The sequence below is a fragment of the Dasypus novemcinctus genome, chromosome 6 (assembly GCF_030445035.2).
Source record: "Dasypus novemcinctus isolate mDasNov1 chromosome 6, mDasNov1.1.hap2, whole genome shotgun sequence".
Lineage (NCBI taxonomy): Eukaryota > Metazoa > Chordata > Mammalia > Cingulata > Dasypodidae > Dasypus > Dasypus novemcinctus.
The window spans coordinates 59,525,474-59,551,905 of record NC_080678.1 but is presented as its reverse complement, the minus strand read 5'-3'; the positions used below and the strand labels follow the sequence as shown (position 1 = coordinate 59,551,905).

General features: G+C 35.6%; 1 protein-coding gene across 2 annotated transcripts in view; it reads right to left on the bottom strand.

Annotated features, from left to right (window-relative positions):
• Positions 1-26,432, bottom strand: part of PRKG1 (protein kinase cGMP-dependent 1) — a 1,391,770-nt gene that overhangs the window by 153,455 nt on the left and 1,211,883 nt on the right. For both annotated transcript variants that reach the window (XM_058298873.2, XM_058298872.1), the window contains exon 8: positions 3,613-3,678. In XM_058298873.2, coding sequence (XP_058154856.1) covers positions 3,613-3,678 — 66 coding nt within the window. The remainder of the gene's footprint in view (positions 1-3,612; positions 3,679-26,432) is intronic.

Here is a 26,432-nt window from a genome sequence, read left to right as displayed (position 1 = left end):
GTTACAATAATGTTCTTTTGCTCTCCCTCTGGAATGATAAAGCATAATCACTGGCTTATGTAACATAGTGCCTTGCTTGTAAATTTGTGAAAGAAGCTCCTTTTGTTGACAGTTCTAAGGTCTGCCATCTGTTTGCATGGGATGAGCTCTAGTGCTCTTTTAATTAGCCATAAATTAGGTACCAGCAGCAGGCTTTTGACAGGATCCTTCAGTTACCATTTTATTGTTTTTTTTAAAGCTGGGAATTCAAATAGGTGGAAAGCCCAACATCTTTCCTAAGTGTATTGAAATGTACTTTTTAAGTCCCTAGACTCACACTGTTGTCTTCATATTTATGCTAAAAGTTAGACTTCTCTCAAGTATCTTATCTTTTCTATATATATCCCTGAAGATAGGCTGATTAGAAAGATAAAATTGCTAAGTCCAAGGGATTCCTATGTCCTCTGTAAGAAGAGGAAAGGTACATTAATTGAATGCTAGCTACGTCTTGTACTGTGCATGGACCTTTACATAAGTTAAATTGTTAGGTTCTCAAAAGACATCTATAATTTGGGTGACATTATCCCATTTTGCAGGTAGGGAACTTCAGATTTGTAATTTTAGTAACTTGTCCATAATCTCATAACATAGTACAGTCAAGGTGCCAATACTGAGTTTTACTTAAAGAGAGAGAAAATGTGGGTAAGGGCAAAGGTAGGTATGCAATACTACCCGATACTCCATCTCTTGGGACCTCACTTAACTAAATGGAGGGACTGGAGTAGATAATACACAAAGTCTCACCCAGGTTTTATTTTTGTTTTTGTGGTTAGACTAATCTGGGCTCTATTTACAATGAATGGTATTAAATTATTTAAATTTCTATGCACTTCAATTTCCACTTCAGTAAAACAATCTATGTCCCAGATGGAATGCATGTGAAAATTCATAAATTCTAAAACACTGTGGGAATATAATCTGCTATCATTATTCCACCCTCCCATCACCTGGTGCCCCTCAACCCCTTAACTCCACTCTTACCCCTTTTCTTACCAGCTTTCTGGTTTTATGCTGAACAGGCAAGAGTAAGGCCATCCAAGTTCCAACAGCTTTCCTTATTTACATCTCAGTATTCTTCTGCAAATTCATTACCTCTCCTTTTCCCACCATTTTCAGAAAACAAAAAAAGATACCTCCAAGTAACCTTTCCTTATTAGCCCTCAATTGTCTCCTCTGTGGCACCCTTTCCATCAAACATTCCTGTTAAACCTCCATTTGCTCCATCTTTCTGTTTACTTGTTTATACCCTGCCTAAGGAATTTCCCTAAGACCCTGCTAGTATCTCATTCTCCCTCCCTCTTTTTTCTTCCATTTCTTACCGAATTTCTTGAAATAAAGAACCCTTCAGGCTCAGTGCACTCACTGCCTCACCCTGGCTCACCCTTTATAATCCAGATTGTACACTCTTCACTTTATTAAAATTTTTATGTTCCAGGTTACTAAACCTATTGCCTTTTTCTTTACCTGTATGCCTCCTGACTTCTAGCTTCCACTTAACATTGCTGATTATTTCCTTTCTCTTGAAATGTTCTCTTGGTTTCTAAGATTTCCTATACTGCTGTGATTTCTAAGATCTCAATTTCTTTTACTGATTTTTCTTTTCCTGCCTGAGTCTAAAATTTCCCCCAGTTCTAAACTTGGTTCTTTTATCTTTTTCTCTATGATTTTGTGCAATTCTATCCAGGCTCATGGTTTCAGCTGGTAACTCCAGACAAGCAATTTTTAAGTTTGCATCTCTAACAAAGTTCCTGTCCCAAATTTCCGACCTCTGTAGCACCTCTTTTCTTGGATGTCTATCTTATACATCACACTCATTATCTTCTTAGTGGAATACCATTGCTCTTCCCAAGCTGATTCCTTTCCTATATCATTCAAGATTTTATCAATCCTGGCTTCATTCTTAATATCAGTCTTGCCCATTAATGCTCAATCAGGTGTCAAGTTCTTCTGGTTTTAACTCTTCAATATTATGCATTACCGCTGTAAATGATTTAGACTCCCAACCAGATATTCTGCCTCCAACCTCTCCTTCTAACTTCATTAGATACAGCACTCTCCAAATGCATAGTAATAGTGACATCATATTGCTACATAAAATTGTAAGTGTTGCCCTTACTTCAACAATCAAAATTCTTTGTTAACTAGCCCTAACATGTTTGTGGATATAGTTACAACACTTCACTCTCACTTCCTTTGTACAGCTCCACTCTAGCCAGTTGAAATGACTTAGAGTTTCCTGTGTTGTTTTTGCTGCCCACTCTATGTATGTTGCCATTCCTATACTTCAAGATCCACATAATTATACCATTTCTTCCATGAAGACTTTCCTGATTCTCCTGAGAAGCAGTCACTCCTTTCTCTGGATTCCCATAAAAGTTTATTATAGAGACTTCTTAACTTCTGCCTTGGATGATGGTTATTTCTACACATGTTATAACTCTTCTATTAGAAGCTAACCCTAAGAACCAAAAATCTGTGGCGCTACCTTGGTTCTTTTCATAGCACTTAGTTCAATACGTTGTACCTGGTAGAAACACAGTAAAACGCTAGTAGAATGGAAGAATGAATGAATTGAAGAAAGAATGATGGGTGATAGTTGTTTGGGGGCATGATATAAAGAATATCTTTTGCAGAGATTCATGGGTATAACTATCATTCTGCAGCTTTGTCCCCACACAGGGTCTTCTAAAAGTGAGATCTGTAAATAAAGTGGGATCCCTCGCCACTCAGAGTCCCCTGAGCTCAGCATTTGACACCTTGATATTTGATTATCTTTGGCCTCTCAGACACTGACATTCATAACAGAGTCCAGCTATCATGGCTCCACTAAAATGTACATTTTACAGTTCCTTTCCTTGGGTCAGGCACTTGGCCCTTCTAGAGAAGAGCCAAGTGCTAAGAGAAACTTATTCACTTACACTGCAAAGAGGAAAATCTGGTAAACTGTTTTCACATAGCACACTTGCTTTTTAACAGTGCTATTTGGAAAGATAATAATCTGATATTTGTAGTTTAACCTATAAAAGATTCAGGTAATCAGAATATTAAGCCAGAATGGAGAGGAGAAACAGCAATGCGAATCATTGGACAATTGTATAATCACTCTAAAAATCTGCCTATGTTATGAACTGATGCTTTCTCCAAAAGCGTCATACATAAGTGGTATGTTATAGGGACCTGAGGATGAAGAAATAGAGGAGACAATAATTCAAAAAACTTACAGAATAGCTAGAATTAGGTGTGTCCCTACTGAATAAAAACCACTTGGCCAAATGCTTTACCCACATCAATTCCTACAATATTCCATGATGTTTTTATTACCTCCATTTTATAAATCAGCTGAGATGAAGCTCAGAATAGTTAAATCTCTTGTTGAGAATCACAAAGATAGAATGTGGCAGAGCCAGTCACTTCCAAGAATAATAGAGAATGAGAATCAGACATAAAACTCATTTCTAAATGAAAAGATAGAAGCAAGGTATTAATTGCTCCATAAAATGATATCTAATTTCAGGAAATTATGTATGTCACTGATATGAGTGTGCAACATACGTAACAAAGCAATTTACTTACTCTCTGTCAATCACAAGGCAAGTTACAGCTTCTGCAGCGATTACGTTTGCTGTTCTCACATCTTCCCTATGTAAAAAAAGAGAGACCAAGTAAAATATCAAAGAAAAGTATTCATTTTGATTAATTCAGGAGTATTAAATTATGCAAAATCTTCTGATTTATCCACATCCAGATTTAAACTTTGTTCATGTTTCAAATTCTTTGTCCTGAGACACCACCTTACTTGTCATTAATCTCACAATTCCTGTAGTTATAACACAGGAGTTATAATTCTCAAATTTGAGATTTTACTTAGACAAGTGAAGCAAAATTTAATAGACTCATTCTCTGTGCTCTTCAGGAAATTTATGAATTAATTGAATAGCAATAAAGACAGTAATGAACATGAAGAGATTAAAGTTTTAAAAGACCTGAAAATATCTTCTGGTAATTGAGTATTTAAGCCATTTGTGTATGTGTTCATGATTATGTCCTTCAGAAAAATGGAACTATTTTATTTCCTCACTTTAGAGATCCTGTTATTATGTGGTTAGCCTTTTGTAATTTATTGTGTGCAATTATTCATCTATACCAGAGCTTATGGGTCTTCAAGATTATTTGAGAAGTCTTGGTCACACTGACTGAAATATGTATATACTGTCTCTGTAGAAACGTCTAATTTGTCACTGTAGAAATATGTATCAATCTCTTAAACCTTTAAAAATCTGTCATCCTATCTCTTTTTTTATCCAGTTCACATTTCATTTTGAGCTACTAAAAATTTAATGTATCATTGCCATGGAAACACTAAGTTGTACTTGAAAATGTACTCTTTTTTATCTCCAAAATAAAATTCAAAGTTAATATAATTAATAATAGATATAAATTTGAAATACCCTAAAGAGATAAGTTCATAGGAAATAATACAGTGATGATAAAAAAACATTCTAAAATCATAATCAAAACATTATTTATCTCTCTTTAATTGCAGGCTTTTAATGTCTTGAAAATAAAGATGCTCCCAGTTAATTTTTATTTTTCAAAATGCACTAAATTCTCACATATTCTTATTTTGAACTCTGTGCTTTCCCCCTTGATCTCTCTGTCTTTTACTGTCCCTATACCATACTGTTAAGATTAGAGTTGCTTCATGGTAAGTATTAGTATTTAGTAAAGCAAGTTCCCCTTACTAAAATTCTTTCTCAGAAATATCTTTATGATAATCATAAGCATTTATTATTTAAAATCATTTTTCTAGTTCTAAAGAAACCTGTATTGGAATTCTGGTAGCAGAATTCCTGGTAGCAGAATTCCAATATGTGTTTATATACAGTTAATTATTAATTTAAGAAGAAGGGCTTATTATATTCATTTTTTCCAACAAAGACATTACATGACTCTCCATTTGTTCAGGTCTAGTTTCATGTTTTTAAATAAGACTTTATAATTTTTCTCTTGGGTCCTGGCATTAATAATAAAAAAGACTCTTAGGCATTTTATCTTGTTAATTTCTCTTATGCATGGGATTCCCTTTCCTTTTCTGTTTCTCACTGCCCATTACTATTAAAGAAGAAAACTGTTGATTATTGCACATTTTTCTTAACCTACACACCCTACAAGGTTCTCTTCTAATTCTAAAATTTTTGTTATAGGCTCCTGGATTGTATAGGCATATAATAATAGCATATGCAAAGACATAATCTGGTCTTTCTTTACCAATATTTATATTGGTATTTTTCTTTTTTTAATGTGTTTACCTATGGTGTTGACTAATGAAACTGAAAATTGTTCTTCCTGTCTTGTTCTTAATTTCAATGAAAATGATTTTAACCTTTCACTATTTAGTATAAGTTTACTATTGGGTTTGGGTAAGTAATCTTTGTTATTTTTAAATAGTTTGTTTTTTCCTATTTTACCCAGAATTTTTCTTAGGAATGTCTAACAATTTTATCAAATCTCATCTTGGTATTTTTGTTATAGTTTTATGCATTTAAATTGTTGCTGTAATAACTTTTATTGATATACTTCCTCATGTGGAACAGTCTTTGCACTGTTCTAGATTTGGTATGCTAATATTTTATTAAGATTTTAAAAATATATTGTCATAAGTTAAGTTGTACACAGTGGTTTTTGTCCTTTTCGTGCTACAATTATTCAGGTTTGGCAATGATATATACTGACTTTGGGAATTTGCATATGAAACATAATAAAGATGGAGTTTCACTTTGGAGGGAAAGGGAGCATTATATAATAAGTTGTGTGGTATAATTATTTAGTCATTTGTAAGAAAACAAAATCATATCCTACCTTACATCATATACAAATACCTAATGTAAATGCATTAGAGATCTAAATGTAGTCTGTAAAAATATATCTAGGAGAAATTATAGGAGAACATTGTATAAACTTGGAGTTTAAAGCAAAACAGGGAGCCAGAAGATACTAAAACAAAGAGGCATATCTGACTATTTTTAAACTTTTTAAATGGAAAAGATAGAATAATGGAATTAAAAAACAACCAACAACTGATCAGGATACAAAATAGCAACAGCATAAATAAAAGACAAAGGGTACATTTTCCTAAATACAAAGAACTTCTACAAAGAGATGGAAAAAAAAAAAAAAACAAGGCACATGGTAAAAAAAGTAATATAGGATATGAAGAGATGAATCATAAAACACTAATCTCAATGGTCAAGTATGATATGAAAATATTCTTGACCTCACTGTCAAGGAAATATAAAAACTTTTTATTACTCCTCAGGTTGGCAAAAATTTTGAAGGAATGATGACCACCCCCACAGCCAAGTAAGATAACTTCTACCACTCTAGAAGGTAATTTTGAAATATGTATTAAATTTTAAAATACACATATTATATGATCTAGCCATCCCACTTTTGGGGATTTCATATGGTAAATGCACCATTAAAAAACAAGAAGTTGGGAAGGGGGTGTGGCTCAAGTGATTGGGCTCTTGTCTACCATATAGGAGTTCGAGGGTTTGATTCCCAGAGCCTCCTGGAGGAGGCGAGCTGTTCCATGAGGAGTGCTGGCACATGCAGGAGTGATGGCCCACACAGAGAGCTGGCCTGCGGAGAGCTGGCACAGCAAGATGATGCAACCAAAAGAGACACAGAGGAAAGACAATAAAAGGCACAGTAGACCAGGGAGCTGAGGTGGCGCAAGAAATTGAGCACCTCTTTCTCACTCTGGGAGGTCCCAGGATCAGTTCTCAGTGTCTCCTAAAGAAAAGACAAGCAGACACAGAAGAACACATAGCGAATGGACACAGAGAGCAGACAATGAGGTGGTGGCAAGGAGGAGGAGAAATAGATAAAGAAATTCACAAACAAAAAAGCAAGGAATTTTACTTTATAATTATTGTTTGTTTATATATGTAGCAGGGAGGCAGGGAAGGAGCAGAAGGAAGAGGAGTATTTGGAAATACCCTGAATGTCTACCAGTCAGACAAATTGTGAACAAATTGTGATATACTTACATTATTGTATATTATGCAATTTTTAAAAAGAATGTGTTTGAGCCACATGTTTTGTGTTGTGCTAAAAAAGCAAGCTGCAAAGCAATATGTCACATACAATCCATTTTTGTAAAAAAAAACTATAAATGTGTTTATATATGTTCTCTGTAAGCATGAAAAAATATGTTGAACAACCCATATCTAGTTTTTGTTATTGGTTAATATTATAGTTTTGGGGGTATGATTATAAACTTCCATTTATACATTTTTTCCATGGTTTTACTTGTAACAATTAAAAAAATATTACATGTAATCTACTGAAAATATATCGTTTCTACATAGCAAAAATTACTGGTCACTTAAAATATTTGTTTCAGTCTTTCTTTTAGGGTCCAAAAATATACTACATTATTATTTACCCCACTGACTTTCTGAATTTCCCAAGTTACAAAAGCATATGCCCAGTCACCCAGTTATCAGGAAGAATCAATTTTCAGAAATTTAAACCATGTGTATTTGTGACCCTAGGTTAGAGTCACTGTTCCCTTTAATCAGCTCTCAGTATGTCAGCCAGCCTAATCGAATGATGACACGTAAAAACGCCTCCCCAGCACAGACACATGCAAATATAGCCTCACTCCCCTGCTCAAACGCGGGATTCTCATTGCCTTTATGATATTCTGACTCTGAGCTTCCAGGACGATCCCCCCAGTTCCCTTTACATCTCTTCCCTCCAGCCAAACTGGGATCCTTCCAGTGCTGAATAGAGTATTCTCCCTTCTTCAGGGAGTTGTTCTTTTGTGCTTTCCATAGACCTAGGAAGCAACTCTCCAATTCCTTGCCTAGATGACTTCTGCTAACCCTTCGGATCTCAGCCTACATGCTCCTTCCTAGAGAATGCTGTCTTGAATTGACTAGGTCAGGTTCCCTGTATATCTGTTCTTGTGGTCCTATGTACTTCTCCTTAGTTCTTAATTTGCACATTTATTTGAGTGGTCATTTGGCTAACGACTCCATCTCCACTCTACCCCACCCCCACCCCCACCCCTGGAAAACCACAGGAGGCTAGAACCATGGCTAAGTTTGTTTTGTATTTTATCCAAAAAGCCTGGCATATAGGAGGAGCTTAAGTGTGTGCTGTAGGAATGGCATGGTATCACAGCCTTGAGTTCTGGCTTTGGAGTTAAACTGCCTTGTCCCAGGTCCACCACATAAGCTCTGCAAAAGTCTCAGTTTCCTCATGTGTAAAATGGGAATGATAAGGGTGCCTACCCATTGTGCAGTATTAAATGTGACAATCCAAGTTAAGAATAGCACAGAGCCTGGCACATAGAAAGCAGACAGTGAGAGTTTTGTACTATTTATGACTTTTGTTTCTCTCATCCCCATCACCATCTTATCTGTGCCTGTGGAGCCTGTCTGGTGTTTTATAAAATACTCTAACCCAAGAACAAAGTGGAGATATTCTATTTGCTCCTTACAAGTAGACAAAAAATACATTTTCAACTCCATTATCACTTACTACTGGGAAATTTTGGTGAAGAGAAGACATTAGGCAGGAAACATCAGTAATACCTATCAAGTCCTTCGTCAATTGTGTGGATGGCTTTCCTAGGAAGTTGCTTATGGCAGTATATATCACTATGTACTGCAGCCAGTCTAAGAAGACCCATCACAGTCTTATAGGAAATATCATTTTAAACCTAGCTTTCCTTAGAATATATTTTCATCTTGACAATTTAGAACTTTTCAATTTCTTGTGTGTATATGGATTTTTAAAAATGTTTTCCAAAAATTTCAAACATTTTAAAGATTTTACTGTTATCTTGTCTAAAGTACAAATACTTTAAAAACCAAATGCAGTTTCCTTGCAAACAAATAAATCACATTGATATTTTAAAATACAGACAGTGAAAATCAAAGATCAGAAAAGCAATAGTCAGTAGAAATTGAAAATATTTTTTATTAAAAAAAGGCAATTTATTGGCCTATAATCAGGTTTAGTGCCTTGTAAGGGGATATATGTTAAATTTGAAAAGATTGATAACAATGAAGGAAAACATCATTTCAAAGAAAATGATAATATTTGTTGTTTATTGATCACCTAGTATATGTCAGAATGTTATTCGAGAGTTTGCATAAATCTCATCTAATGAATATACCAGAAGATAAGTATTTTATCTTACATTTACATATAGGGCTAGACATTAGGTAACATTCCCAAAGTAAGATATAGCTAGCGAGCTGCAGCCTTGGAATTTGAACACAAGTCTAACTGGCTCTAAAACACAAGCTCTTTCTACCACACAATACAGTGCTTATACATTCGGCTATCAGATTTTAATTAAATAGCAATTCTAACTTCATTAGAATGCAGAATAACTTTTGAGCATTGTTACAGTGGCTTTTTGTCTGTCATTATGAAAATTATATTTACTTGTAAAAGAAAATGGCCCTAATGTTTACCTGATTGCAAAGTCAATCAGATGAGCTATTTTGAGTCTTAGAATTCCTATCTATAACCATGACCTAGCCCTGCTGTGTTGCTCTGTATTAGTGTTGCAAGACTCACATTGCCATTACATTGTCATTGCCTTTATTCTACTAAGGTACTTAATGCCTTTATGCCTATGTAAATGTCTAGGAATGCTGTCTGTCCCTATGCACTCAGAAAGCCTGGTCTCATGAGAGACAAAATACAATCTAACCTAGTACTGGTATATATTCATCCTTTATTTTAGAAATTATGGTAGAGACTTCTAATGAAAGAATATTACTGATATGAGCTAATAAAATTATGGCTTACTGTATATACTTATTTCGTTTATAGAGTCAAGGATTATGCTAAAAGCAAATACATATACTCATATAATAGAGGTCCTAATAAATCCATGTTGTTATTTAACTTATCTCTGCCCCTATAGAGCTGTTAAGATACTGGTTTCACACAGAACGTCTTCCAAGTTAGCAGGGGTTTCATACGATACTAGAGGTGGGGCAAGGGGAGAGAAAAGGGATAGAATTTTTTTAATTGAACTTTCTTTCATTTTTGTTCTTTGCCATATCAGATTATTTACTAATTTCTAATCTAAGGCTATATGAGATTTTGAAAGAGGGTGGACCAGGGAGAATTTTGTAACTAGAATTATAAGATAATGCCAATCCACTTAATTAAAAGCTTTCACAAAACACACATGGCCTCTGAATGCTTAGGGCATTCGGCTTGCTCCTCTACAGCAAATAAATGTATATGGATCCACATAAACATTCAGGTCCAACATGAATACTATCTTTAAAAATAAAATCTCATGTTCATCCAGTTCTGTCCCTGCATATTTAGTGTGGCAATAAATACATATGTAGTACTGCACAGGTAGCTACTATTTGACAAATTAACAAATATTTCACTCATAACCTTGTTATCAATTAATAATGGCAGTCAAAGCTATGCAGTTTAGTAGTTATCCCTTATGAAGCATTTTTGGAGGAGTTAGAAATCCCTTTCAGTGAAATTATAGAGCATGAAAAATATCCAAAAACATTTGCAAATACAAGTTTCTGTGCACTGACTCTGATATTCTCTGAACTTCATCACAGGAATCCTCATCATCGCTGTATCCCAAAGTGGAGTCACTGTCAGTATCTGAATAATCCATAGCAAGGGCTCACATTGACTTGTCTCAATCTGGAGTAATTCTCTTGTATCTCATGGCTACTAGAGAACTCTACGGTGCATTGATATCTCAGGGGCCAAATGCAGAGCGTTCGAGGCCAAAGTAGAACATAGTTCACACAGGGTGGCTGTCAGAGCAGGGCTCTCCCTTTTCAGCTCTGGGGCAGTGTGGCTGCTGTCAACAGAGTCCTGGCACACCCTCAGTGCCAGCCTTCATGGAAACTGACACTGCTCCAACTGCTTTTGAGCTTACAACTGTCCATGAGTTGGAGCCCTTCATTCTCTGTCAATTTAAGTGCCCAGTTAAGTTTGGTTATAAAGGACAAAGCAAAACCTTTTCATCTCAAAATCAAAGGCAATCTTGGTACAATGTGCAGGTTGTTCAAAATTGATAGTCTCTGATAAGCATCAAAGAGGCACTTTAAGTGAAATTATAGTATTGAATTGATTATGAGTTAGTGTTGTAGAATTTGGGGCAAAACTGACTGTTCTACCTAAAAATTGAGTCCTGGAACAATAACTATTCTTTAGGAAAAAGCTATATCAGGCCATTCACTAACTCTACTTTCCAGTAGATCTTAAAATATTTGATTTAAAAAGTTATTAAAACATGATTTATATATCCAACACTTCAGTGGAAAAATCACATGTTGAGGTCAAAATGAATTAATATATACAAAGAATGACATGCCTTCCAACAAAGCTTTGTATAAAATAAGCAATAAATAAATATGAACTATCACCATCATCAATCATCATTATCATCACCACCCTAAGGTCCTCTGACATCTAAGTTGCAGGTGACTCTTTTGAATAACCCTTTCTCTTGAAACCCCCTTCCCTAAATTTCTACAATAAATTAATCTCCTAATTCTTTTCTGACATCACCTGCTCAATTTATTTTCCCAAGTTCTCTTCCTCAGGTCACTGAAATCCGAGTTCCCTAAAATGCTGTGCTTGGTCTTTTTTTCTTGCTCTGACTTTTTTTCACTGAATAAATCTCATATAATCCCATGGCATCAACAGTTAGTTTCATATTGATGACATATAAGTCTTCGTTTCTATTTTTTACCTCTCTCCTACTAGACACCCGTGTCTGCAAGTCCCATTTCAACCTTCAATTCAAACTTAACTCATTTTCTCCTAGCCTCAAAACCACTGCTCTCTCTAGGTTCCCTATCTTGGTATATGGTGTCACCATTTGTGCATTCATCTATGCGCAAAAGATTAGATTTTTCTTTAACCCTTCCTTCTCCTTCACTGCTTACATTTGACTGGTCATATTAGTTCCACCCTTGCCTTAACTCTTAAATCCATCCTTCCTTCGCATTTCCACAGGCACTGGTCTATTTTAGGCGGTTGCTATCTCTATCATGGACCACTGATCTGACCTCCTAACTGATCTCCCTGACTCCACTCTCCTTTTTCTAATGCATAGCTCACAGTTATTTGCCATACATTTTCAAATGTACATCTTGTCATGTAAACTCTGCATAGAAACTATCCAAGCAAACCCTCAGGAAAAAAATAAGTCCCAACTTTTTCAATTAGAATTTGAGGTCCTCCACTATCCGACCTACCACCTTTCAAGGCACTATGTCACCTATACTCTGCGGCACTTGCAAGAGAAAACTGTTTCCTTAACGTATGCCAGCCATTAATTACCTCATGCCTGTGCACATGCAACTGCTTCCTCCAAGAATGCATATTACTTCAGGACAAACTGAAGTAAAACTGACTTGACCATGAAAACTGACTTGACCCTCCAAAAGCAGTTTTAAAGCATACAAACACCTAATGTAAGAAATATTTCTACATATTAATCACAGAAAAATATAGTTAAGTGATCAAGGGAAAAAATGGAAAATATCATAATATCATCTACAAGGATATAGTCAAGGCTAATACTGTGGAATGCTGGCCTGCATGGCAAGCTGGTCTGCATGGCGAGCTGGTGCAGTACTGCTGCCCTGCAGGAGTGCTGGCCAGAGTGGAGAGTTGGCACAGCAAGATAATGCAACAAAAAGAGACATAGAGGAGGCACAATAAGAGATGCAGCAGAACAGGAAGCTGAGGTGGTGCAAGAGATTGAGCACCTCTCTCCCATTCCGGAAGGTCCCAGTATTGGTTCAAGGTGCTGCCTAAAGAGAAGACAAGCAGACACAGAAGAATGCACAAGGAATAGACACAAAGAACAGAGAACGAGGCAGGGGGAAAAATAAATACATCAGTAATTCCTTAAAACAACAACAAAAGTAAATAAAAACAAAAGGGATGCATGGCCCCTCAAAGAGAATGCTTCTTTAGATGGAAAAATTATAAGCAGTGTATATAAAGTAATGCCAAAGTTTATTCTTCCTGGTCACAAGGGTGGATATTTCCATTCATTATATTAAATCACTTCCTGAGAGAATATATATCCTCTTGGATCTATATCCATGAAAGGGCAAGAGTAACTAAAAAGAGAGTGATGAAGTTGGGAGAATTCAATTTTCACATCTTTTTTCATATTATTTCTGCTGAGTTGATAGCATAATGAATTTTTTATCTGACACATGAATTTCACATCCTATGGCATGCTTCAACAATAATGAACATAATCATTTATTAGACTGAACCAAATGAAATCACCACTTGTGTAAGTTAAAAATAGATGAGCATTGGCAATTTCATATGGTTCAATCAATACATGGGCTAAATCTAAATGAAAGGGGAGAAAAGCAATTGCAGAAGGACTCTGAAGATATATATTACTATTCCTTTTCTGATGTGCTCCATTTGTGGCACAGCAGAACTGAGTTTCAAAAGTAATCCATATTTCTTCCATATCACATATTTGAATGTGTTCATTCCTCTGAATGAAAAGATGTGATTCATGGCTTTGTCCCCTTCTATCTCTAGTCATTACAGATAATTCTCTCTACATTCCATTATAGCTGGGGTAAGAAATTATCACTGAAGAAATTCTGAGACCAAGTTTCTTTTTTGCAGGCTACAAATGGTATTTACTTTCTACTCTGGCTTCAAATATTAAAGTCCTTGGCAAAGTCTTACCAATTTAAAGAATGTCTCCACAGGGAAGATTTTACAGAGACAAGGAAGAGCTTGCTGTTCTTGTTTTTTCTCTGTTATTATTTTATTACTAGTTTAGAGATACAGATGTAGACATTATATTGCTATTGTTTTCTTAGGGACCCATGTGGCCTATTTCTGAGTGACTTAGAGGTATTTTAATTTCAAGATAAAAATGAGCAGAAAAAAATCTTACTTTACTAAAACTTAAAAAAAGATCAAACCTGGAGTACAACACAATAGATGCTCTGTTCACTTATTCATATCAAACTTTCACTTTCCTCTTAACTCTATCCTTCTCTTTCCCTGAGCCATAATTCATAAAATAATCTGGATTAAGATAAATCTGGTGGTTTGTATTACTTTTCAGATAATAATACATGTGATTTTATAATTAATTAACCAAAGAAAAGTTTGAGTTTTGGGAGAAGATATTAACAAATTATTCCATGAGTGTGTCATGGGTTATGAGAACTTCAGGGAATAAAATAATGTATTCAGGGAATAAAAGAACCTTAGGGAATAAAATAACTCTTTTTTCTTTGTTTCTTCTCCATTCAACAGAACTGAAAATTAATTCTTCAGTTTTTCCTATTTGAAGGAAGAGGAAAAAGAAGTATCTCGGAATGATAGTTGAAAGTGATGTACCTCAACTGATGCACATGTGAAATGAATGTTAACTTGCATTGTCCCATGTTCCAAAGGATTGCTATCTGGAGTACTTTCAAGCCAGATGCATGTTCTTTCCTGAAGAGAACTGAGGCAACATGTCAGAGAAATGTGTCCTGTTTCTTGTACTTTTGCCAAATAGTTCTGAGACCTGGAGAAAATGCCTAATTCTGCTGTGGTTTTTGCATGTGAAATAGTGATTGGATACATTTTAACAGTTCTAATTATCATGGTTTTCCATGCTCTTGAGATGATTCAGCCTGAATCCAAGGATATTTCCTTACACAGAAAAGATATTGTCAGCCTGTAATTGTGATCTACTACCTGTGGCATATCATAGTGGCATATCATGGCAGTAATGGAGCATATAGATTTTCTTAGCAATGTTTTTTATCTGTGACTAAAATCTATTTTTACATGAAAACCATTTAAGGTCACTTGAAATAACAGATTCTCACAATCAGATGTCAAAAATAAGGTAATGCATATTTATGATTTTCAACTATTAAAAATTAAAATTGGGATTTTAATTGGCTCTTTTAGATAAGAGACATCCAGAATTTTAAAATAGTGTTAAACTGAAAATATCTTTATTTTTTGGTACTAATTTCTCAAATATTTCCCATTTTGCCTTAACTATGTAGGTTATATCAAATATATATCCACTTGGCAGATACTTTCTGGCTAATATCATCTTAATTAGTTAGTATATAAGTGAGTAAAGAGCCAGTTCTCTAAATAGAATTGTCCGGTGGTTTTAGAATTCCTTGCATCTAACTTTCCTTTTGGTGATGAATATGCTAAAATTTCACCCAAATTGAAGATTCATCCAAATTGAAGCTCTGAATCAAAGAGAAATAGAAGAAGCAACTTAATTAACAATGAAGGAAAAGTCATGTCTATGTATATAAAAGTACAATTTGAATAAAAAGTGCTAGTCAAAACCACTGTATGCAGTTAAAACTCCTACTGTTGGTATTGGAAAAAGCAAACAGGGTATTGGGTTTATTGACTATATCAATGTTTATCAAGACATTTGATATATTAGTCTTCCCTAACTGCCCCACACTTGTGGTTATATTAATTATATATTTATAAGCATTGATATGGTTTTAAATTATTTTTCAGTTAAATATCTAAATCATTAAAAAAAAAAAATGATGTTGTCTCTTCTATGTCCTTTCCCAAGGTGTATCTTGCCTTTTAGAAAGTAGAATGACAAATTAAACATAATTGTGTTAGATTCAATATTTACTCATCAAATACTATTCCTAGGCACAGGAGACAGAAGAGGTAAAATTGTCTGTGCTCAGATACCTTTTATTCTAGACAAGGAGAAAGACAGTAAACAACTAAGAATGTAATTCAATAGGTTATATTAGGAAAATGGGATAACATCTGGAGAAAAATTAAATTAGATGGCACCTTAGTGCATAAATAAATTCCAAATAAAAGATTTAGAAGAAAAGCAATGTATAATTGTACTAAGAGAAAACATGGACACACTTTCTTTTTATCTTTGTGTGGAAAAAGCCTATGACAGTTAAGTTCATGTGTCAACTTTGCTAGGTTATGCTGTGTGGCCTGATCATTACTATGAAGGTGTTTTGTAGGTGGATTTGCATCTACAGTCTGTTGATTGCATCTACAATCAACAAAGGAGATCACTATCAGCAATGACGGGAGTCTCCTCATCCAATAAGATAAAGGTCATAAAAGCCAGAACTGAGGAATTCAGAGGTCAGAACTAAGAATTTCTGCCTTTCTTCAGCAAGCCAGCTTCTCCTGGGAATTCAACTTTACCTTCATCAGAGTTTCCAACTTAGAGCCTGCCCTGGAGAATTTGGACTTGCCCATCCCCATGGTCATGTGAAATAATTCCTATACTCGCTCTCTCTTTATCTCCCTCTCTTTCTCTCTGGAGAACACTGACTAACACAAGGCCTTTATAAGACACATAACATAGAATATTTAAAAGAAAAGATAAATATATTCCACCAGATATCTATCTATCTATCTATCTATCTATCTATCTATCTATCTATCTATCTATCTATCTATCTATCTCCCTATACTATAAGGGAGAAAAACACATCATAAATGAAGTTTAAAGACAAATGACACACTGAACCTGTGGTTGGCGCTGGGGTTGGTATATGCTCAGGAGACTTGAATCTCTGGACTGTCTATGTGCCAGCTGGGCCCTGAGTCTCAGCAGAGTTGCAACACCTACTTTCTGGTTCATTGGACTTACCCAGGTCAGCTAACAGGGAGGTGAGGATGGTTAACCACCATACCAGGGAACTGAGAGAGTCTACAGCCAAAAACAGGAGAATTTCATCCATCAGCCACATGAGATTTAAGCCCCCTCTCAATTTAGAGGTAGAGTGGACATCGCCATCTCAGGGTCCTCAAGATGGAGGAATAAAATATGGATTAGAGTGAACTTACTGGTATTTGCTATAGAATTATTGTGACTCTAGCAATGGAAGAGATTTTATCACTGATGTGGAGACAGTCACCACGGGAGTTACAGAAGGCAGGGAGAGGCAAAAAGAGATGTGATATTGGGGCATTTTGGGGACTTGGAGTTGCCCTCAATGATTTTGCAGGTACAGATGCAGAACACTAAATATCCCACCATAACCCACTGAATGGACTGGGAGAGTGTGTAAACTACAAAATAAGCTATAATCTACTCTGTGTAGCAATGCTCCAAAATGTACTCATCAAATGCAATGTATATACCACAGTAATGAAAGAAGATATCGATATGGGAGGAGTGGGGGCTCTGGGGAGTGGGGCATATGGGAACCTCTTATATTTTTTAACGTAACATTTTGAGTGATCTATGTATCTTTTTAAAAAAAGATAATAAAAATAAAACAAACAAAAATCTTTTAAAAAAGTCAAATGACAAACTGAAAAATAATTTGCAACTCATATCACCCACAAAGAACCAATTTCCTTAATATGTCAAATGTTTCTTCAAGTAAATAAGAACATAGAAAAGAATACCTCACTTTAAGAATGAGCAAAAAATACGAACAAACAGTTCACAGACAAGGAAAGAGAAATAGCTTTTAAGCATATGAAAATATGCCACATCTCACTCACAATGAGAAAAATAAAAAAGCATGGTTGACAGAAATATGACATAGTATAAGCTTTGGAGGGACTAATATTTTAGCATTATTAAATTATGCTTGAAATTATTTATACACCATATGTACTCATACATATGGGAAATGATGGTTTTAAAAGGCTACTATTGTGTTGATTGTAACAGCAAGACTGGAAATAATCTAAATAGCCATCAGTGTGGAATTAACATTTTTTTGTATGAAGAAGCAATGGAATATTAAAAAAAAACACTAAAGGAATGCGGAAGTCCTATTTGTGTGTACTAATATGTAGGATCTCTGCAAAATCTTAAGTGAAAAGGACATGGTTGAGAAACATATCTATATGCAACCATTTGTGTAACATATACACACACAGGAATAAGCATATATTTTAAATTGAATTATTTCTGGAAGCATTAGAAAAGGAAATCAGGGGAACATGAGCAAAGGACAGGAGGAAAAAATAATTATTTTTCTGGGTTTTGAATTTTGTATTATGTATTCAAATTGCATGTCATAAAATAAGTATTTTTTAAAATTTAATACCCGAACTAGTAGAAATTACCTCTCACAAGTAATTTCTGGGGAGTCCGGGGAGGTCTTTTACTCCTCTTGAAGTCCTTGTCTATAGTGACATTGTGGTTATTAGACTCTGTTCATTACTTAGCCAACCCCAAATCCTCACACCAAAGCCATCCCCACTTAGCAGGCTTCAGCTTATTTATATTGGCCTGATCTGACCATACAGAAGAGAGACCAGCTGAGCAGGTGGATCAAGTAGAAATATTAGATAGTATCCTCCAGTGTCACTTAGAGAATTACCTTATGCCGCCCTTTCATGGGCAGCAATTATAAGAACTATATGACAAACTAAGGAAGATATTTGATCAGCAAAGACATCTGCCTCTTAAGTTAACCCTTAATACTGTTAGGGTGGCATTTTGGATCTCTTAAAAGGTTAAGCTACCAACTATACGTATGCATAAATACAAACATTTCATTTAAAAATCCATGTATATACATTAACTATATTTGACATTGCTTTGAGATTGTCTTTTAAATATTTGTTCCGGTAGTTGGGAAACAAAATTTTTCTTTATAATGAATTTTCAAATTTAATCATACAAGTTATATTAAACACATACATCAAATCATAGTAAATTTTTGCATTGAGACAGTGGAGCACAGTGGTTAGGAGAGCATATTCAAAAGAGTCACTTAATCTAGGCTCAACTCCAAGCTGTGCCACTTATTAGCTATGTGATCTTGGGGAAGATATTTAGTTTCTCACATTTTTTATTGTTTTTGTGTGTGCGTGTGTGTGTAAAAATGTGGAAAAAATAATACTTAGCAAGGATAATTTTGCAAAGAATATGCAAGTAAATATATGTAAAGCACCTACATCAGTTTCAGACATATGGCAAACAATCAGTAAATATTATTATTGCTATAATATATTAATAATTATTATTTCATTATTACTATAGCATGTTTACTCCAATAGATTCTATTCACTCTTGTTTAGTTACTGATGCTTCTTCTATTAATATGGGAAATTCCTGAGGAATTAAGTCATCTCTTCATAGTGAGTAAATTCCTTTCTGGTTAGTATTAAAAACCATGCTTCTAATGTGGAATCAATGATTACACTGATGAAATTTTCTATTATGACTTAATCTCATTACTGTCTGAAACCTGTAGAAATAAATGAAAATGGTTTCTTGCTATCATATACAGCATGGAATGACATTCATTCATTCATTTATGCAAAAAATGTTGAGTTGCCAGATTTAGCAAATAAAAATACAGGATGCCTAAATTTCAAATCAACAATGAATAACGTTTTAGGATAAGTATGTCAATGCAATGACACATTTATAGTGAAAAATTATTCATTGTTGATTTGAAATTCAAATTTAACTGGACATTCTGCAATCTATCTGGCAACCCTAAATAAATTTCCTGAGTATAGAGTCCAAGCCAGGCTGTCCTAGGTAATAGGTATATACTGGGCATAGAAAACAACATCCTTGGGAAGTGGATGTGGCTCAAGTGATAGAGCTTCTGCCTACCATATGGGAGGACCTGGGTTTGATCCCTGGGGCCTCCTGGTGAAAAAAGAAGAAGAGAAGGAGTGCCTGTGTGGTGAGCCAGTGTCCCACACAAGTGAGTCACGCAGCAAGATGATGACACATCCAAAGAAGACAAGGAGAGAGTCAAGGTAAAGCACAGCAGAAACCAGGAACTGAGGTAGCACAATCGACAGGGAACCTCTCTCCCCACATAGGTCTCCTGGATCAAATCCTGGTGAATCCTAGAGGAGAGAAAATGAGAAGAGAAGACAACACAGACAGCAAAAACAGCAGGGTGGGAGGAGGGAAGGGGGGGGAAATAAATAAATAAATCTTTAAAAAAAATCCTTGCCCTCCATCAGTGCACAGCTATAATTCAGTGTGATCTGGTGGTATTAGAGACATGAATGGTTATACCAAAGAACATGGGAAGGTCCCAATGCTGACAATTCGGGGTAGGCCATGAACTGATGATGAGGAAGCCTGGAAAAGGCTTATGGGAAGAAGCTATGTCTCAGATAAGAACTGACATGCATGTGGAAACTTGCCAAGAGAGAAAGAAAGGTGGTCTTGTCACTGGAGACAACCTGTGAAAAAGCATGAGAAGGTCGTGTGTGTAGGGAACAGCTAGTGGTTCAGGATGACTAAGACTAAGAGTAAGAACAAATAGGGGAGAAGAGAGAAAGGAGACTAAGAGGTATGGGACAAGAGAAATAATAAATGGCTGTACTACCACCATAAAAAGGGGCTTTCAACATTCAGCAGATGGTTTTTACCACATCCATCAGCTATAAAAAATATCTGAAAGGGAGAAAAAATAGGACTAGCAGGATCAGTGTAGGACCAATATGCTCCTCAGTTATCTGGGTTTGTCATTTTGTTTTATCCTTTGCTTTTAGATACTAAAGTGAATTTGCTAGGGACAACCACTGAAACCTTCCTAGATAATTGTAAGTAAAATAATATTTTGATAAAGTTAATAGCTACAATATTAGTCTCTCCAAGAAGCCTTTCCTGATTCGTACCTCACAATGGCTCTCATTAGTCCCTTTACTCAGTACTTTCACAATATCCCACTTTGCATAACAGTGGCTGAGAGATGTAAGATGTTCAGAAAACTTTTTTTTAGTTGCCTTATATGAACTGGACCCTTCAGAACTGACTGTGCTCCTGCTTTATATTTACCGTCATGCTCCATTCAGAGCCCCTCTTCTATGGATACTGAGACTCTCATACACAATTACCCTTCTTATTGTTAAACAAGCATCAGTTGAAGACCTACTGTATTGGAAACACTGGGAGGCAGTTAGCAAGAGACTTGAATTGTTACTCTGATTTTATAGCTCATAATCTAGAGGCATATATATGGTAACAGAACAGGGTCATTATTATAATAGCTGTGACACAATTGAAATCAAACAAAATATTTAACTACAGAGATATTTGGGAGAACAAATTATTGAGCACTTTTCTGTGCCAGGTAAAAGGCTCCTGCTTAAAAGTAATATCTTTTAATCATACAGGGATATGGCATCAGCAAACTATGTGCATGGGCTAAAACCAGCCAGCAGCTTGTTTTTATGCAGCTCATGAGCTATGAATGTTCTTTACATTTTTAAACAGTTGTAAAAAAACAAGCAAAAATTAAAAGTGAAGAATACTCAACAGAGACTGTATGTGATATGCAAATCCTACAATATTTACTATCTGGCTTTTTACAGAAAATGTTTGCCAACTCCTGAGCAGAGGAAGAAACTGAGACCCAGAGAGATTCAAAGACTTTCTTGGAGTCTTATACCTAAAAGATGGCAGATCAGGATTTTAACCCAGATTTAGCTGTTTTCCATGTCTATGTACATTCTGATAACCATGCTATCTCCCTGACCTTGGAAATATCTGCCTTTGCCAATATTAAGATTGTGGTCACAAGGTGCTATTCCTCAGGCTGCATTTGACTTGACCATCGTAATTGGGTAACATCATAAACATGAACCATGAACTCATATTCACCTAGCCCCAAGTTCACTGTTCTCTGAAGAACACTGCCTTGTCATTTTCTTCTATTCTTGTGGTTTTATGCATCTACAAGCAAAGGGCAGATGATCTAATCAAGTCCAAGAAGTTAATTAGTGTTTTCTCAGCATTAACACAAATGGAATCTACACAGCAGATAATGACCTAGTTATTCAACAATAACTGTTGCAGACTTTAACTACATCTACAATGGCTTAAAAGAAAATTCTCAGTAAATACAATATGTAGTTTAATAAAACATCATACCATTTTGAAGGGCCACACAACAAATAACCTGCTAATTAAATAGTGTCTTAATGGAACTTAAGCTATGTAGTGATTTTAATTAAGTGCAGCTATGGAACCAGGTTTGCACCATCAGAAATGCCAACTTTAGTCTTAATTACAAAATCAAGAAGTTTAAAGACATGGTCTACTTATTTTCTTTAATCTGCCCCCAAGATTGTGGGTTGATATCCTTCATGAACAACCATCCAAATCGGCTTTCTTAATTCAGAATGTATTTAAAAGGTCAGTTTTTATCTTCCTTCCCTCCCTTCCTGTCTTCCTTTTACCTTCTTTTCCATCCTTCCATCCATCCATCCATCCCTTTATCCATTCACTCATCCATTCAATTATTGTTTCTAAACTGTGTAAAAAACCATTTTAAGCACCATGACAGATATAGTGATGTATAAGGCATAATATTTATGCTCAAGAAATTTAGCAAGTTTGGGAGGTTAGAAACCAACCTTTATTTCATGCTAATGACAGATTAGAAAATATGCAGGTAATTTCATTTAGCAGTAAGTAGTATTTACTGAGTGATTACTATGTGCCAAATTCTGTAGTAGGGATTTTACATATTTGAATTTATTTAATCTTCACAACAACCTTATGTTTTGGTTACTATTATATTTTCCTAGTTTGCCAGAAGAAGAAAATGAGATAAATAGGGTTAAAGAGTTTTCTCAAGGCCAAAAAACCAATGAATGCCAGAGCAGGTAGTATGTCTCTAGGCACTGTGTGCCTATACCATAAATTATCATATTTTATCCACACAACAATCCTATAATAGAAAGATTTTTAGAGTGTCCTCCCAGATCATTCTACTGTCACCATTCTCTCAGAATATTCTTTATTCCAAACCCACATAGGTGAGCCTTTGATAAACCTTTTCTTTGCTGCTAGGCTCTAGGTAATGGCTGATTAGACAAAGGATGGATCTCTCTTTAAGGGGAATTGGGAATTACAGACAGTTGTGCCTGAGGACAATTAAAAACATGAGAGCTCTGGCTGAGACATCTCTACCATACGGATAGAAAAGCAGAGAAAACAATCTGCGGTAAGAAAGAAGAATGAAAAAAATGTGCACAGAAAAGCTCAAATGAGAAAGAATCCTGCTTGTTTCATTATGCTGTTCTAATTTTTGTTTGTTTGTTTTATGAGGTCCAAGGAACCGTGCGTCCATAAGATACTTAATTATCCACCCAAGAGTCCCTTTTTGACACAAACCAGGTTGAGTTGGGTTTTGTTACTTGCAAATAAAAAGAGCAACTATAATGCATATTCTTATACAATTGAAATGGAATTGAAGGTAGAAGATTTTTTATGAGAAGCACAAAAATAAAATACAAGGGAAAAGGTAATAAATCCTACAAACTAAGAATATGTTAATGGCTTTGGAAGGAAAAGAAAGAAATTGTAAGCAGATAGAAGCCTTAGGAATGGCCTTGTGAAAGAGGAGACATTTGCTAGATCTTAAGATATTGATAGATTTGTTTTTGTTTGTAGAGATAGAAAGAGAAGTGTTTTAAATAGAGGGGAAGGGGTAAATGATTGGGTATGCTGAGAAACCAGACTGAACAAAGGGCATATGAACGATTCAGCTAGAAGGTAGGCTGAGGCCAGATTGTAGCAGGTAGAGAACACTAGGCTATGACCTTTGTACATTTTAATTATTTATTTAAGGGTGTGCAGGTGACATGACATGATCATAAGCTTTAAAAGGATCCCTCTGGCAGTGTCAAGTAGTATGTTGGAGAAGCAAGATATGGGAAGCGACTTAGGAATTCAGTGAGAAGATAAGAAGACCCTGAAAAAGTTACTCCCCAAAGAGATGTCTGAGTAAGCAGGTAAACACTTTCTCAGTAGTACTTCCCACCAATACCTCTACTCCAAAGTCAACAAGAACCACAAACCCAAAAATAAGGCAATGTGTAGAATCATGTTGGGATGTGAATCACCAATAGCAAATATGCTGAAATGACAATAATGTTCTGTGTCAAGGATGATTCTTTCCCTGCAGTAGTTAAGGCTCAGATAGAATGTGTAACTAAGCAGAGGGAAAGCAAAAGGAAAATTTAGATGACCTAGGTAATTAGAATAAAATAGAATTATAATTGAAATGAAATATGAGCAACGCTATGCCCAGAACACAGAGTGCAGCAGTTGGTGCTGTCTTGTTTTAGGGAACAGTTTAGGGATGGCCTTCTGGAAGAACTGCTGGTTGTGTTGAGTCTGACTAAGGAGATATCCAGGTAAGGTAAGGGGTAGAGTGTGGTGGAATGGGGTAAGAATTGGGCAGGCATCTTAGGCAGAGAGGATCCTGGGAAACAAAAGCAGAATGTTGAGAAATAGTGGAGGGACTAGAAATACCTCTGTGACTTGGGAGCACTAAATGAGTGTCTGGGAGTAATGAGAGCTTAGGTTAGAGAGGTGGGCAGAAGCCAGACCACAGAGGTACCTAGAGAGAGGTCCAAACTACTTAACACAAGATCTAAGCAGTAAACTATCAAATGACACTGCACAAAAGTGTCTTCAGGAAACTTTTCAGCAAGGAAGTATTTCACCTTGGTCCTCAAGAACGAACTATTTATATCTAGAGTCAGCCTAAAATTAGATAGGATTAAAACATTCTCATTGACATACCGAGATCAACTTACAGTTCCTAACTTCCTGAATTACATTTAAAGTATCTCTTAGAGTCAAAGCAATAGAGTTGTTAAAACATGAATAACTACCATCTAAAAAATGCTAATAAAAATAAGGAAACATGACATTATGCTATCTTTTGTTATCTACAAATTCTTTAATAAGAGTGTCAATATAAGCTGTTATTACATTGCCAATGGAGCAAAATTATTAAAAACAAAGTGTTACTATAACAGCTCATGTCTTTGAACATGAGTATGTGCTAGGCACTGCACCACACGTTCTATATAAATCATCTGATTTAAAGATGATGTATATGGAATTGTTCCTACACATTTTTCCCTTTCAACCTGCAATTCCAGAAATTGTGTGACAGAAAGAATGTGGGCACTGGAACCCCAATATATCAAGTTTTGGTCTCTGCTAGCTACATGTCCTTAGATAAATTACTTAGCCTTACTGATCTTAGGTTTATGTATCTGTGAAAATGGGACTATGATACCTACTTTGTACGATGATGAAGATTCAGTAAAATAAACTAAATAAAGATCTCTGGGACAGTCCAGCATTTGGCATGAGTGGATATTTCTTGGCCATGCCTGGTTGGATTCTTCCTCAGCCCAATGAAATGCAGTTCAATTTGGTCACCTGATTTTGTTAGGTAATTCAACTTTCATGAGTGGATGGCAATCATACTTATCCCCAGATCAGCTAGCTCGGTGTGTAATTGACCAGCATAATAACGATGCTGCAACTGTGGTAGACTGTTGCTGGGTGGTAACAGCAAGGTAACAGCAAAATGAGTAAATCATGCTCCACTGAGCAATCTGTTTCTGTTTCTGTGTTACAAGTAACTGAGTGCTTCTCTCACTATTTGCTGGAAAACACAGCACCAAACTATAGTCCAACTCTAAAAGGCCTATTGGATCTCCAACAACAGATTGTGCTGCTGGTTCCATTCTCTTTTCTTGGTCTAACCCCTCATTTCTGCTTTGCCTTAATTTCTCCATATATTTTTTCTTGGGGTATTAATTTCTTTCTTACTCCTTCCCTTCTTTCTGTCACTCCTTCCATCTTTCTAAAGCCAAAAACAAAAGACAAACAAACTTAAACAATAGATTACAAAACCAGAGCTCTGCTGCTAAAGCAGAGCCAGGTCCTCTAAAAGCTGATGAGTGCTGCATGCCCCATCAACACACACATGGTGGATTAGGGACCTGCTCTTTGCTCTCCAGATGCAGAGTTGGAAATTGAGAAGGAAGAGTGGTCAGGTATAGGAGAGAGACAGGAAAGACAAGGATCCATTATCCAAAGCTCTTTGACACTGTTGTATATGACCCACATAGGAGAGATGTGTTGTTGCTTTTGTGGTTGTTATTGTTATTATTAAATAGCATATAAAGTCTTTTTTGGCATAAGGCAGTTTTATATCTAGATAAATAGTGGGTGCTCATTAATTTCCTTTCCTTAGTCAAAGGTCAAACCACATATTTTACTGGTCAAAAAAATTTGGATAAACTAGCTTGTTCTATCCCCTTTGTCTGGACTGATAGAAACATTTCTAGAAGCTAGTCCCAAGCTTTCCTGCAGCCAATCTATTAGAGAAATGGTGGGGTGGGAGAAAAAAAGGTGTATCCAACTTTTTTGTTAAGGGAAATAACATGGTTTCCAGAATCTGTCTACTACACCTCTTGGTTATGATTGTTTCCAGTCACACCCCTTTTGGACCTATGATGTCTTTCTGATTGTATAATTATACAAGTAAATATACTCATTAAAATTATCCTTGTTCCTCAAAATCAAG